The 14375-nt window shown below is 29.7% G+C and overlaps 3 protein-coding genes across 6 annotated transcripts; all 3 read left to right on the top strand.

Annotated features, from left to right (window-relative positions):
• The first annotated feature begins 1207 nt into the window (after positions 1-1207).
• LOC111040387 (dentin sialophosphoprotein-like) lies at positions 1208-7867 on the top strand. Of its 2 annotated transcripts, none has more exons than XM_022324287.1 (12): positions 1208-1556; positions 2455-2521; positions 2587-2790; positions 2842-3134; positions 3783-3843; positions 4245-4407; positions 4749-4836; positions 4939-5034; positions 5277-5401; positions 5513-5674; positions 6402-6551; positions 6631-7867. In XM_022324287.1, exons 1-12 carry the CDS (start codon positions 1533-1535, stop codon positions 6815-6817), a joined length of 1620 nt encoding a protein of 539 aa, XP_022179979.1. In that variant the 5' UTR covers positions 1208-1532; the 3' UTR covers positions 6818-7867. The 2 variants fall into 2 exon arrangements, with proteins under 2 accessions (XP_022179979.1, XP_022179978.1); XM_022324286.1 differs by having other exon boundaries at positions 1209-1393; positions 1454-1556; positions 2587-3134.
• A 111-nt stretch (positions 7868-7978) lies between these two features.
• LOC111040388 (glycerate kinase) lies at positions 7979-10695 on the top strand. Its single transcript, XM_022324288.1, has 2 exons — positions 7979-8945; positions 9045-10695. Exon 2 carries the CDS (start codon positions 9056-9058, stop codon positions 10535-10537), a length of 1482 nt encoding a protein of 493 aa, XP_022179980.1. The 5' UTR covers positions 7979-8945; positions 9045-9055; the 3' UTR covers positions 10538-10695.
• Positions 10456-14136, top strand: LOC111040389 (mitochondrial inner membrane protease ATP23 homolog). Of its 3 annotated transcripts, none has more exons than XM_022324291.1 (6): positions 10456-10541; positions 11323-11530; positions 11615-11660; positions 12978-13059; positions 13119-13343; positions 13884-14078. In XM_022324291.1, the coding sequence occupies exons 2-6, from the start codon at positions 11332-11334 to the stop codon at positions 14076-14078; spliced, it is 747 nt and encodes a 248-aa protein (XP_022179983.1). In that variant the 5' UTR covers positions 10456-10541; positions 11323-11331. The 3 variants fall into 3 exon arrangements, with proteins under 3 accessions (XP_022179983.1, XP_022179981.1, XP_022179982.1); XM_022324289.1 differs by lacking the exon at positions 10456-10541 and adding an exon at positions 10781-11240; XM_022324290.1 differs by lacking the exon at positions 10456-10541 and adding an exon at positions 10783-11236 and having other exon boundaries at positions 13884-14136.
• Positions 14137-14375: the final 239 nt, after the last annotated feature.

The raw sequence follows: 14375 nt of genomic DNA, 5'->3' as shown, positions 1-14375 counted from the left end.
GGGTTTGCGTGAGTATTCACAACTATTACCTATTATATTTGTATTTTTGATTTAGCTTTTTTATTTTTGACTCCACTGGGCTACACAGCTCAAACTATAAATTTTATTTGCCTCCAGAAACCACCTTAACATTGTAAAACAGATTATTTTTTTTATACACAAGAAAAAATATTTAAAAAAAATAATTGTTGTACAAAATATACATTCATCACTCCACTCAGATTCTAAAATCAAATAATAATTGTTATAACCCGCGTTATAAAACTTTGTCGGTTGTTAACACTGAAATTTAAACGTTAAGAGGACATTACACCCACATGTATTGCCTCAATCTTACCAGAGCGTAACATATCAAATTGAACGTCTAGCAGATCATGTTTAGCTCGGTTAGCTTAAACATTAGAGTGAATTGACCTCTTATTAAAATTAAGGTAATATTATTACGCAGAGCTGTTTATGGGCTTTTATTATATTTAAATTTTAAAGAGAATTATGAGTATTTTAAGTTGTACAAACAATTTACAATTTTTAAATACTCATAACTCTCTTAAAAATTAAAATATAATAAAAAGCCAATGAAAATAATAAATAATAATCTATAATAATCTTACCTTTCATTTTAATGAGAGGTCAGTTCACTCTAATTTTTAAACTGTTAGCTAAACGTGATCTTCTGAACTTAAAATTTGGTATGTTACGCAGTACGCACTTGTAAGACGGAGACAACATATATAGGTATAACGCCCTTTTATTTCTTAAACGCTTTTGCAAACTGTTGTAGGTTTTTATTAAAGACATTGGATTGGGATTTGGGTACGTTCTAACTTGAAGAACATATTATATGACTACCTATCAATTAATATTTTTATGTTTTTAAGTTTTTTTTCGACATTAAAATGGACAATGGTGTTTTGTCATTATAGAAATACAACTAAAATTGTTTACATTTAATATTTTTAATATAAATATTATATTATAATGATATTGTTATCAAATTTAATTTAATTTGCTTGATTGTATATTTGTGCATGATCTAGCAATTATTTAACTATTTAATTAAACTAGTATAAGGTCTATGGTAATAATAATTACTAAATAGTATATTGTTTTATCATGAATTTTTGTACCTACCTATATTGTTCTAAATATATTCTGTGATATTACGACCAGGCCATTGTTCTGCGGTCAGTCGGTAACCGAGTGTGCGTACGGTTTGAACCGCGATGTTACCTAACGGTTCTACTGATACGTCCGTTGATAACGTTTGCTTTAGTCAACTTTCATCGTCTGCTCCACTGCCTACTACTACGACAACACTACAGTTAGCACTTTTTATCATCACGACGACGACAATAATATAATATGATATTGTTATTGTGGATTAGTGACTAATGTTAGTTGTTAGCCCCGTTATTTTGTTTTGTGATTAACAATTATTGTGTGCATTTCGCAGTTGATCGCTTCTCGCTGCGGAAATTATATTCTTCAATTTCAGAAATTTACTACCTATTACCACGACAACAAGGAATGGTATGATGCTCGACCAAGAAAATCAGGTAAATTGTTGTTATTGATTTCGCTTACTTAATATCTGTTGCCATTATATGTTGTTTTTGTTAAATGCTGCAACGCCAAATAGGGCTAGGATTATGTCAACTCCGGTGTCAAAAGGTAAGGTTAAGGAGAAATTGTATTACGGCTGTAATATTGCAAAGCTTATAAAGATATATATAAATATGTAGCACCTTTTAATTATAATAATATTATGTTTACATTGTACTCGAAATGGTGTCGGGTCAGACTCTGCGATTTGTCGACAGTACTTTAATCTGTACTAGTGTTATTTACCTATATAGTATATGAAGTTTCACATAGAGTTTGTTGTTTACAATATAATCATACATTTTACTGATACCTACAAATATACATTATGTGAATAAGATAAATATTAAAGTATAGTATTTTATGTATCATAAGATGTTCACCCTATGATGACATATCAGTAGTAATGATGTGGCAAAAATATTCCATACTTGTCCGACTTTATCATGTAGGCGGATACACCTTTTTTTATTCATGATCTCACACAAAGAACTTCAGTGTTCCATTAAAAATTCATTGATTTTACATTTACAAATTAAGATGCTATTAATACCAAATTATTTGTATCTATTGAACACTACTATCAGTATTTAAGTTGTATATGTATTATTATACAATAAAATCACTAAAAATATTAAAAAAACATTGTATGACTACAACTAAATTTTGAATAATGATGGTACTTATTTTTCAATTATTGTTTGAAGTAAAGTATTCTTCCTTCTTAGCAAGTTTCATAAGATTGTAATAAAATGTAATAATTTGTGATAATATATTGTGTTGTAGTTGTGCTATGTTATAAACTATTAAGTAAATATGTGGTATAATAGTAATTGTGTTCATTTATTGCAGCCTAATCTTCCAAATGGAACAGAATCATCAAACAGTTCATTTCAAGACAAGACAGTCATAAAAAATGGTTAAAATTAAAAATTTTTATTGTTCTACAAATAATAAGTATTCATACAAAAAAAAATATTACAGATGGTTCAGACAATATTTTCAGTAGCCATGAAGAATATTTAGGTGATGTGTCATTGGGTGGTTTTAACGTTTCTCAGCTCACAAACAAATTAGAACGTCTGGCTTTAGCTACTCCACAAGTGTCAAGGATCAGGCCTGATAGTATAGTGATTGAAGAAGATTTTGATCTAAAAGAACGTCCAGATTCAGCCGATTCAGATAGCGGTAGGCCTGTAACTTCAAACGACAGTTCTATTTACAGGTCATTTGTTACAGATTCTGTTGAAAACCAACAGTTGGATAGTTTAGACTTTTCATCAACTATATGCAACGAAGACATTAATGACTCGGGCAGTAATATTGAATCAATACATGAAAATTTAACATCAGTGAACTTGGATTTAGTTAGCTCTGATTTTGAAGATTCTTCTCATAATTTAACTCCACATTCTTTCTCAAACAAATCATCAGAAGACATATCACATCAATTAAATCCAGACTTGAACAATTCTGCACAGAAACTAAATATTTTGCTAATGGATGGTTTAGAATCAGAAACAAAATTCCAGGTATGATTAGTACCTAATTAGTATTAACTATGAAGTATTAACAAGAACAATTAATAATAGACAAATTATTTCCACATCTAGAATACAAACAATTTTTTCTTTTAAGTTGGTAGAAATCATTAAATCTGTTAAAAGAGATATAATTATATTATTAAAATCATAGACCTTATATTATCAGATAAAAACTGTACATAACAATTGCATTATGAGCGGTGTAACAACATATCACAGTGATGTAGGCTATCTTTATGAAATAATACAGTACTTTGTATGCCTATATTTTTTATCTTGCTACCATGCACTACCGTTCGTACTAGTAATCGAGTAACCAAAATGCGCTCTTTATATTGTTACGCTTTGCATACACTCATTGCTTGTCTAGTAGTAAAGTCTTATGGTTAATATATATTCTACATAGTTTTATTGAATTTGTTATTTTTAGCTTTTATAATAACAAATACAATAAATGCCAAATCTATCTATAAATTATTGCAATAATAAACTGTAATATCCAATTTTAATCTGTTTATAATTATTGCACACATTTTAATGGTAAAAATAATTAAATTTTGTTGAACTTCTAATCTCTTATAAATCTTCATAATATTATACATCAAACTAATTGTTACTTTTATTTTTATTTTCCAGTCAAATATTTTTGATACTGAAATCAAAAATTCTAGTGAAGCAGGACCTGTGATAGCTGAAGGTAATTGTACTTACTATTGTTACAATTAAAATTGTATTTATGTAGTCATATACATATTTTGTATATTTAATTTTAGATACTAATTGTGTATGTTATGTTATTACTTATTATGTTGAAATATCAATAACAGATAACTTTTTAAAGGTAATATTTGTACTGATGTAGTAAGTAAAGTGGTTGACTTTGTTACTAGGTTTTGTGATTATATCAAGTAATTTATTTTAGTTGACCTATTTAAATCATTTGAATACGATTTCAGGAGATTAAATTTTAATACTTACTTTCACAAAATAATGTATGTATTAGTATAAAAATAGAAATAAACCATAATGATTGGAAAAATATTGTAAAATATCATTCTATTAATGCCTATTATAGTTAAGTTATTTTTTTGTTGATAGGTTTCAATTCATCTGCTGGGTATAATTTTGATAATCTAGAAGCCCTTGAATCTGTGAGATCGTTAAATGAAGAGGATATTAGAAGGTTAACTATTTCCAGAAAATCTTTATATGTAGCGTTTGACCCTATTGTTAAAAAATCTAATGAGGCATCTAATGCTCGGTGAGTAAACATGTTGTGTTTATTATAATTTTATAATCTTCAATTATTTAAAGAGATGTAAAAATGTCAATCCTATTGCATACTAACAGAACATTTGTCACTTTATTTTTAGCAAATTTATGAATTTTTAGTGTCTCCAAATCATGCCTATTTTCTTAAATTGTTATTTCTATTGTGTATAATCCAAAATTAAAATATTTATTATTGACTATTGTTTTAAATCAAAAAATAATGTCTGATTTTTTATTTAATTAATACTTAGTCCACTGTTAAATAAAAACAATTTATTCAATGTTAATACAAAATATGTATAATCTGACATTTATATTTTTATGACTCAGGAAAGAAGCAATTGAAAATGTGCTAGTCCCAGATAAAACATTATTGTCTAGTTCTCCACAATCTAGTGGTTCTAACAAATCTCTGAACGTATGTAACCTTATTAAAAATAAATAATATTTTTATTTCTCAAAGTGATGATAAATAAATAGTTATTAAGCAGTTGATCTTATATATATTTTTTATTTTTAGATTTCAGACAGCAAAATGAATCAGTCTATTACCAAAGATGATAAAATCAGTAACAGTTCCAATTCCAAACCTAATGACAGAGACAAATTTTACCAAGTTTGTAAAATAAATATTTTTTTTTATAAATCAAAATAATTTTTAAGTTAACCTTAAACTTCAGTTTATGGTGAAAATTGAGATTATTATTTTATTACTCACTACTACCTATTAATATAATTGTATATTATGTATTATAAAAAATGTATAGGCCTGCCAGCAGAACCAATCTGGCATATTCTGTAGGACTCGCCTATCTATAGCTTCACCTATTATAATAACTATTACTTATTTGTGCATAGGATAAAATAGAAAAGTTGGAATGTGAAATCAAAAACCTAAAGAATGAATGTATTGCTGACAAAGAAAAAATTAAAAACTTGACCAACTCATTGATATCAGTAACTAAAAGCAAAGATCAATTAAGGTACATATAATTTCAATACATATATTAATATAATAATATGTCTTTCATAATTAATTAATAAAGTTTGTATATTAGCATTATAATTTGATTAATTTATATATTTATGTATAGTACTGTGATTGGAGAGTATGAAAAAACTATTTCTGATATGGTCTCTAAAAAAGAAGATGTTCATAAAGAATATGAAGCGCGTATTGCGTATATTGAAGAAGAAAGAGCAAAAATGGAACGTCACCTACAAAATTCAGAAATGGCATTCAATGATGTTCACGAGTATGGTTTATTTGCTTTCTAACTACATTATGTAAAATTGTATACTAACACAAGCTAATCCGTGTTTAATTATTGAGGTTTGTGTTAGGTACTCAAATAATAGTTATAGGATTTCTGATGCAATGACATATTTTTTCTAGTTTTCTTTTATATCTATGGCATACATTTAATGCTTTTTTGTGATAACTTAGGCCAAATAGTACCCTATAATTATATAAACACTTATAATTTCTAACTAATAAATTAAAAATGAATGTTTACATAATAATTTGGGAGATTTTAAATGTTCTTACATTACTTATTTTACTTTTTCACTTCAGAGAGCCGGTTAAAATTTATTCACTGTCTCAGATGTGGGCTGCACGCCGTAGTTTAGAGACGCTCGACTTAGGTTATTAAAATCCTAGCCCTAAATGATTAAGAGGTCTGGTTTTTTTTTATAATAGGACCTTATTAGTTTTTTGTAAGATAACATTTACAGTTAAATAAGTTTTGTATTTTATTATAATATGGCTTTTATTTAATAGTTTTTTTAAAGGTATAGAGGTTTATTACTAATCTATTATACTTATTAATTAGTATTATTTTTGAGGAAAACTATTTAGATAATAATAAATAAGTATACAATACTAGTTTAGATGTGTTAAATGTTGGTATTACATAAAACATTTTCTTAAATAAGTGCAATTTGTTTTATTTAACATACAATCATGTATTTTTTTCATAGAAAATATAATTCCTCAAAGCAAGTAATAGAAGCAATGAAAGAAAATGAAACAAAATATAAAAACTGTATTAAAGAATTTGAAGAATCTCTCAAAAAGTATGAAGACAAATACATGAGGTTAAAAATACATGCCACTGAACAAATGAATAAGTAATAATATAAAAGTTTTTGAAATTGTTGTCATTTTTAATTACTAAATTGTATAATTATTATGAATGTATTTACTTAGAGCCACTGAAGAAATAAATGATAAGGAGAGATCATTTGAGGCAGAAACTTCAAAAATGAGAATAATGAACAAACGCTTGGAGGTGAAAGTCAGGTCATTACAAGAGTCATTAGATAGGAAAGACGTGGAAAACGCTGAGCTAACTAATCTTTGTGATGAACTCATAGGCAAACTAGATAGAAACTGAAATACCTTAGTTGCATCCATATACATTTTTTTTAGATCTATTTATCTTAATATGTACATTTAATATTACTTGAATTATTATATACTCACTATGTTTTGTTAGTAAAAGTAAAATACATTTATATATAACTATACCAGCAAAGCATAGATCACATACTAAACTATTGATTACAATTAATTATAATTTTACATGTTATGTACCTGTTAAATTTAAATTTCAAATATATTATTTATTATTATTTCTTCTTCTTTTAACTAATGATTTTCGAGGTTGAAGAATTTTCATTTATGTATAGAATAATTTGTTTGGTAACAATCTATCAATTTAATTTGGACATATGCAGTGGATTTTGTTTATTTTAGTATTATTTGAACAAAAAACCAAAAAATTTCATTTTATTATTATTCCTCTTTCAACAATTAAATTATACGTTTTTTAGTTTTTGTTGTAAAAAAAGGTAATCATTGTAATTTATAGCTTAGCTATAAAATATAATTGGTATAAAAATTAAAATAACTAAAAATGGTTGTACGTTATATCTTTAATATCTCAAATGTTTGTAATTCTCTACCTAAAAAATCATATAAATTTTTTAAATATTTCAAAGTTGAGCTATTTTAATCAATGTGTTTATGTATGTCAAGAATCTTAAAAATTAATATATATCAATTTAATTTTAACTTTGTTAAATATAATATGCTTTCTAAATGTTGTAACCACTAACTTTGCATTAAGTGTTACATTCTCTAATTATTATTATTATTATTATTATTTGTTTTTTTCTAATTTTACAACTAGCTAATAATTGTTTTTAACCTATCTTTTTGTTAAGCATCATGTTTTTAACCCTTATATTATTCCATCCTAATATAATATGTAGTAATTTTTATTTTAAAATTTATCCAAGCAACATTCTGCTGCGTTGTATTTTTTGAGAATTAATTAATACAATACCAATGCACATGTTAGTTGTAATTGTTTAATTTTTTAACATTGTACTTTGTAAATATATCTAGGTAAATAAATGATAAAATAATATTGTAAACCAAGTCAAGTCAAGTGTTTATAAAAATTCCAATTTTTTTCTAACATCATGTTTAAGGAAAATGGTAAAATTATAATAATTATTATATTTATAATATTGTATCATTGACTATTTTATTTCTTATTTATTGTGATGTTTTATAGTTGCTTTTTTATTTTATTTATAAATTCATAGACCATTCCCAACATTTAAATCAATTCAGTTTTTGCATTTAACTCTTCTTTAGTAATCTAATTTCTGATATGTTGCAGTACTTGAATTGAAGGAGGCATGGTCTTTCACTCTTTCTTAAAAAAAAATCGTCTTAAGTCCCATGAGCGTATAAAATATCAGAACATATTGTGTCTGACTTGCATTACAGCTAAAAAAAAATTGTATTGGACATGTATTTTTGCAGAACCCTTTTTTAGCCTGCAATACTTCAGACAACATCTAAGGTTCGTTTCAGATAAACTATTTGTCCACATTATTTTCGTACTTTTTATAGCCTAGCCCCCCGTGGTTGAAAAAATTTAATCCATGACGAATAAAACAGTAAAATATTGTTATTTTTAAAATATTAGAACACGTTCAAAAAGAAGGTACTTATCTAAGAAATTAACGAAAATCGGAAAAAATTAATACACGAACGCCGTTTAACAGCGAATACAACATCTAAAAAGGTGCTGTACTGCCGTGTACTTTATACAATTGTTTTAACTTAGATCAAATTGAAACATTCATGTTATTGTCTATCAAACTTTCTCTCTCAGAACTTGAATCAAGCATATAATAGAAGAATATAAAATGGCGATGTAGTAGTATTTCGAACGAATTCTACCGATGAACGTTTTTGATAACGATGATACGTCGTTATCGAATTAATGGCCCGTCTTAAATATTATTATGTCCGGTTTATAATAATTCTATACAAATATGCGATAATCGGATTTATATTTAGTTCAATTATTATTTATTATTGCAATGATGGAGTTGCGGTTATTGTAATATGTCATCATGCACGTACTCAGTCTTGTCGCAGTTGAGAACGAATACCCGATGAAAGCGATCAGGCTCTGAGACGGAAAATTTACCATCGTCGCGGTGAGTGAATTTAGTATATTTTTCCTATACTGAAAATAATACAAAATTATCTATTGAGTAATATTATTTTTGTCAACATTTCGATCGCGTTTTTCACAGGGTTGCAAATTATGTGTGCAGAAAACGATCGTTTGGCGAAAATGAAGAAATACGTTGTGAAGGTTTTTGAAGAATGCGTTAAATCGGTGTCGCCCAGAAACATCGTCAGAAACACACTGAGATTCGATTCGAAAAAGCTTTACGTCAATGACGACTCTTCGGCGTACAGCGTGCTTGGCGACGTTTACGTGGTCGGTTTCGGTAAAGCTGTGCTGAACATGGCACTAGAAGTGGAGAACGTACTTAATGGCCGTCTTAAGGAGGCCGTAGTGAGCGTTCCGTTCGGGACTCGAAGGCCCTCCTTGCTGGAGAACTCCAGAGTGTGCGTCATGGAGGCAGCCAAGAACAACATGCCCGACAAACAGTCGGTGGAAAACACCGATCGCATCACAAGTACATTAGCCCGTCTGGGGAGGCACGATTTGCTGATCGTACTGATATCGGGCGGGGGTTCCGCACTGTTGTGTTCGCCAACCGTGCCCCTCCGGGACAAAATTCTCGCCACCAACCTGTTGTCGTCGGGCGGTGCATCCATCGAACAGCTGAATACCGTGAGGAAAGCACTGTCCCGGGTCAAGGGGGGCAGACTAATCGGGTTGGTCCAGGAGGAGTGTACCGTGATCTCCCTGATCCTGTCTGACGTCGTGGGCGACCCGTTGACCGCCATCGCCAGCGGACCCACCGTGCCCAATGAGGATCCCGACTATCTGCCCATTGGGATCGTCGACCGTTTCGGTCTGCGCGATAAGATGCCCAAGACCGTCGTCGATGCGCTCTTGCGTAACGAATCGTTCAACGGCACCTTGGCGCGGTTCGACAGAGTCCACAATCACGTGATCGGCAACAACGTCGTCGCGTTACTGGCGGGCGTCGAGTATGTCAGCCGAGACTTCAAGGCCGTACTTTTGACGTCTTCGCTCCGCGGTGACGTGGCTCTGGTGTCGAAGTTTTATTCAGATCTCGTAGAGTACGTGTGTGGCCTGTACACGGGCGTAATGGACGAGAAACGCAAAGACCAACTGAAGATAACGTCGTCGTCAATAGTCAGTGGTAGCGGTGTGGACGTCGAGGGCTTGACGAACAGCGTCGTCGAAGCGTCGTCCGAAGGCCGTGGCTTGTGCATACTCAGCGGCGGCGAGCCCACGGTCATGGTCCAGGGTAGTGGCCTGGGCGGCAGAAACCAAGAGTTGGCGCTGAGGGTGGCTTTGGCCTTGGGGGTGGCGAGACGTCGTGACGATCGGTTCGACGTGCTGTTCTTCAGCGGCGGAACAGACGGCATAGATGGCCCTACCGATGCGTGCGGGGCGTTCGGTTACCCGGCACTCGAGGACGTGGCGTTGTCCCGAGGCCTAGACCCTTCGCAGTATGTCGACAACAACGACAGCTACGGGTTTTATTCGTCATTCGATTGCGGTGGTGACGATCTACTGAAAATCGGACACACCGGCACAAATGTGATGGATCTGCACTTTCTGATCATCAAACCGAAATGAAATTGTAATATCATGGCGCAAATAATAATCATTTGTCGGTTGTAAATAATTGTAATAACTAATAGGCCATAAATAGTATAGTAGCAGATTTTATTTTTTATTGACATATCTAAATGTAATTTATCATTATGATTTTTAATTTTTGATAGTACTATCATAGAATAGGTGAAATTCATGAACTAAGATATATCTTAGTTCATGGTGAAATTTCACCTATAAATTCTGTGGTACTATCTCAGTCAGTGCTACATAAACCACGACTATAATATAAACGTACATAGTTTTGACTTTTATTCAAGGTCTATCAATCGACACTCGACAGTGTCATTATAGACCAGCGTTTGTTCTTACTTCTATGTTTAAAGTTTAAACCATAGATATAAATATATAATATTATATTATAAGTGTATGGTTTAAAATACGGTCTTATATTATGGTTATCATGAAACTAAAATGATAACTTTTATCAGATACGATTCAGTCGGTGTGATAAGAAAATTATCAACGAATTACATGTGTTTTAAAAAGTTAAAATTTAAATCAACAATTTACTATATTTAATATTGTAGTATACTAGTATTCAATCATTTAGTATTTTAGTGACTAATTTAGTGTAATGGTTGTCAACAATAATTATATGTTATATTGAAAGATTTGTACGTACAGTACGTCTTTTTATTCCGTTTTAGTGTTATTTAAGTAGGTAAACTACATACAATTGTAAAATATACTCTACTTATTGTCATTACTTATTTTTCTTTGTAAAAAATAATGTTATGCATTAGATAACACTCATGGCCGAAGGCAAAGAAAACAAAGACCAAACAACCCCACAGTCCGCAGATAACTATGACGGATGGGGATTTGATTTATTCCCCGAGAGAAGAGGTACCTATAAACCAAAATTAAAAAATATTTTGTTTCAAGGACGTGGAAATGAAAACTTGGAAAGAGTCAAGTGCGAAAGAAAAGTGGCTTACTGTTTAAACAAAAGTATGTATGATACAATATTTTATATTTATTCAAATGTATTAAACATTATTAAATATAACTGCATTTATATTTTATATTTACCAGGTCCTTTGGTAAAGATCATGATGGGTGCATTGCGCAGATCTGGTTGGTGAGTGGTGACATCTTTATATAATAATTGATTATAGTGTAGTTAAATGCTCTTTAAAGTGACGGAGGTAGGCAGCGCCACCCCAAGGGGGGGGGGGCTGTTGGACCTGGAGTTCATTAATATCATTATGAGTCATAATGAATAAATAATACAATATTACATGTATTCAAATGTAATTATATAACCATTACCGGTTACAATAAGATTCACCATATAAGTACACATAAACCCACCTCCAAATTATTTCGTAAGGGTACCTAAGTGTCCCTCCGGCACTTGGGAATTAGCGCCACAGGGCAGACGTGCACATAAAATATGAAGTTAATACACTTATGACTTTATAATTAATAATAAACTCCATTTAAATTTTTTGCTCTAATAAATATATACTTCACAGTAAATATTGGCCTTTTTTATTTTAAATCAATATTTTAAGTTAAAAACTTAAAAATTATTATAAAGGAATTAAATCTAAACATAATACTATCCAAAACTCCAAAACATTATAATCTACTTGTTTAATAATTTGTTGTTCTTTATATTATTGTTTATTACCTTCCAATATGGTCTCAAAATAATTGACTATTTTAGATTAATTAAATAAAGTTTATCTGTTTATTAAATAATTTAAATTAATTATTATGAAATTAAAATGTACTATTGAATGAGTCATGCTATTGATAACTTTTTGATTTAACTAATTTAGTAATGTTATTGTTGTGGTAAAATAGTTTACTAAATTATTATTTTAAATCTATTTATCTTACAGTCTTGTATTTATAAAGTATCTGCTAACTTAGATTGGTAAATTGATATCCCGGTTTTTTTTTGCATGCATTTGGAAAATAGCTATGAAACATTAAAACCCCATATTTTATACAACAATAAAGGAAACCTATAAAATGTAATGGGTAGCTGAGTGAATTTACTCACAATTAAGGTTTTCTTGAAAGTGGTTATAAAATAAATAATTTAATCTTATTATATTGTATCTGTAAAACTGTAACAAAGGTAGGTAATGACTAATGATAGTGAATGGCCTCTAAATTACCCTTTGTCCTAGTTAGTAAAAATGTTATATTCTATTCAAGCCTAAATAGCCATACTCCACAGCTCCTGGGCCGTGATGTTCTTAGATGGCAAGTTGTATAGCTGGTTGATTAGGTGAGGGTGACAAAATGGGTGTTGCCAAACTGATACCTGACCAAAATTGGTTTGCCGCTGAGTATGGTTCTTAACTTGAGTATAGTAATGTTACAGCACAGTAAGCATTATTGTTGGTATTATTATCACAATGAATTATTTTCATATTTTCAGCGAAGTCAACCCATCTCGTCATATTGCATGTGAACTATGTGATACGAGCGTCCATGGGGGATATGATCCAATTATGAATCAAGTATAAAATAATAATTATTATTTTTTTACATTTCTTATTTTTTTTGTTGTTTAAATCAGGTTGTTATATGTCAAAACACAGCTACATCAAAGGGTACCGTACAGGGAGTGCTCACACATGAGCTCATACACATGTTTGACAATTGTACACGTAAATTAGACTTTCGGAATATTGAGCATTTAGCTTGTACAGAAATCAGAGCAGCAAATTTGACTCATTGTGGACTTGTATCGTCTATTCTCGAAGGGCATTCATCAATATTTAATTTTAGAAAAAAACATCAAGTGAGAATTAAAAATCATTACATTACAGTAAATCTTGATAATTGATGTATGTGATAGGCAATTGCAAATAATCATAAACATTTGGTATTATGGCTTTTGTTAAATTGTTTATATATATTATTAACTAAGGACTTAGGTATTTGAGTTTTCTTTAAATTTTATTTATCATATATTATTTGTATATAATATGTTCTTAGTACTTTTTTACTTTCAAAAATTAAAATAAATTACTCGCCATTTAAAAAATTTATGTTATGTATTGCCTTTTTATTGAGAGTCTTAGTTTGGTATAACATAGACATGTTTAGAAATTACACAGACTTGTACCTTATAAGTTATAATATTTTATTCTTTAACTTGAGTCCATAAATATTGTAAAATTAAAAACAAGATAATAATTATATTTTATAAGTTTAATAGAATACCAATTACAAAATTCTAAATAAACAAGATTATCATATCTGTAGATTCATTTTAAACTATATTTTCTTGGTCTTGTATTTTACATTTTTAATACATTTTATTGTTAATTTTATTTAGGACTGTGTAAAACATAAAGCCACTATTTCTGTGTTGGCCGTTAGAGATGTCACCTATGAACAAGCAAAAGAAGCAGTCGAGAAAGTATTTGACCGTTGTTATGCAGATTTAGAACCTATCGGGAGAAGAATTAGAGGAAAAGCAGTTGATTTCGAACTTGCATATGCTGAAGCTTTTTTAATGGGCTATGATTAATAGTTATTTATTTATGTCATTATGTAGAATAAAAAACAATATTAGGTGTACAAAAAAATGTATTTGAAAATTAAAACATTATAGAAAATATTTTTACTCGTGTAATTGAAAGTCTTTTCAGTATATTAATTGATTTACTCACCATAATTATTTCATATAAATATGGTTATAAAATAGTGTAATGTTAGTGAGAACTGATGAACAACATCTGTAAATAATTAATAGTATACAAGTTAGTAAGTAATTACATTTTAACATTGTCTCAATAACATAATATGGATATGAGTAACCTGACAA

Source organism: Myzus persicae, unplaced genomic scaffold (assembly GCF_001856785.1).
Source record: "Myzus persicae strain clone G006 unplaced genomic scaffold, MPER_G0061.0, whole genome shotgun sequence".
In the NCBI taxonomy this organism is placed as follows: Eukaryota; Metazoa; Arthropoda; class Insecta; order Hemiptera; family Aphididae; genus Myzus; species Myzus persicae.
This window is presented reverse-complemented; position numbering and strand designations above follow the sequence as displayed.

What these genes read in the sequence shown, in the direction of transcription:
- LOC111040389 (XM_022324290.1), top strand. Translation starts at nt 11,332, where the DNA reads ATGGCCGAAGGCAAAGAAAACAAAGACCAAACAACCCCACAGTCCGCA. An exon ending in GGCTTACTGTTTAAACAAAA is followed by an intron (nt 11,531 to 11,614) that starts GTATGTATGATA and finishes TATATTTACCAG; the next exon opens with GTCCTTTGGTAAAGATCATG. An exon ending in GCATTGCGCAGATCTGGTTG is followed by an intron (nt 11,661 to 12,977) that starts GTGAGTGGTGAC and finishes TCATATTTTCAG; the next exon opens with CGAAGTCAACCCATCTCGTC.
- LOC111040388 (XM_022324288.1), top strand. Translation starts at nt 9,056, where the DNA reads ATGTGTGCAGAAAACGATCGTTTGGCGAAAATGAAGAAATACGTTGTG.
- LOC111040387 (XM_022324286.1), top strand. Translation starts at nt 1,533, where the DNA reads ATGATGCTCGACCAAGAAAATCAG. An exon ending in TGCTCGACCAAGAAAATCAG is followed by an intron (nt 1,557 to 2,454) that starts GTAAATTGTTGT and finishes CATTTATTGCAG; the next exon opens with CCTAATCTTCCAAATGGAAC. An exon ending in AAAAGCAAAGATCAATTAAG is followed by an intron (nt 5,402 to 5,512) that starts GTACATATAATT and finishes ATTTATGTATAG; the next exon opens with TACTGTGATTGGAGAGTATG.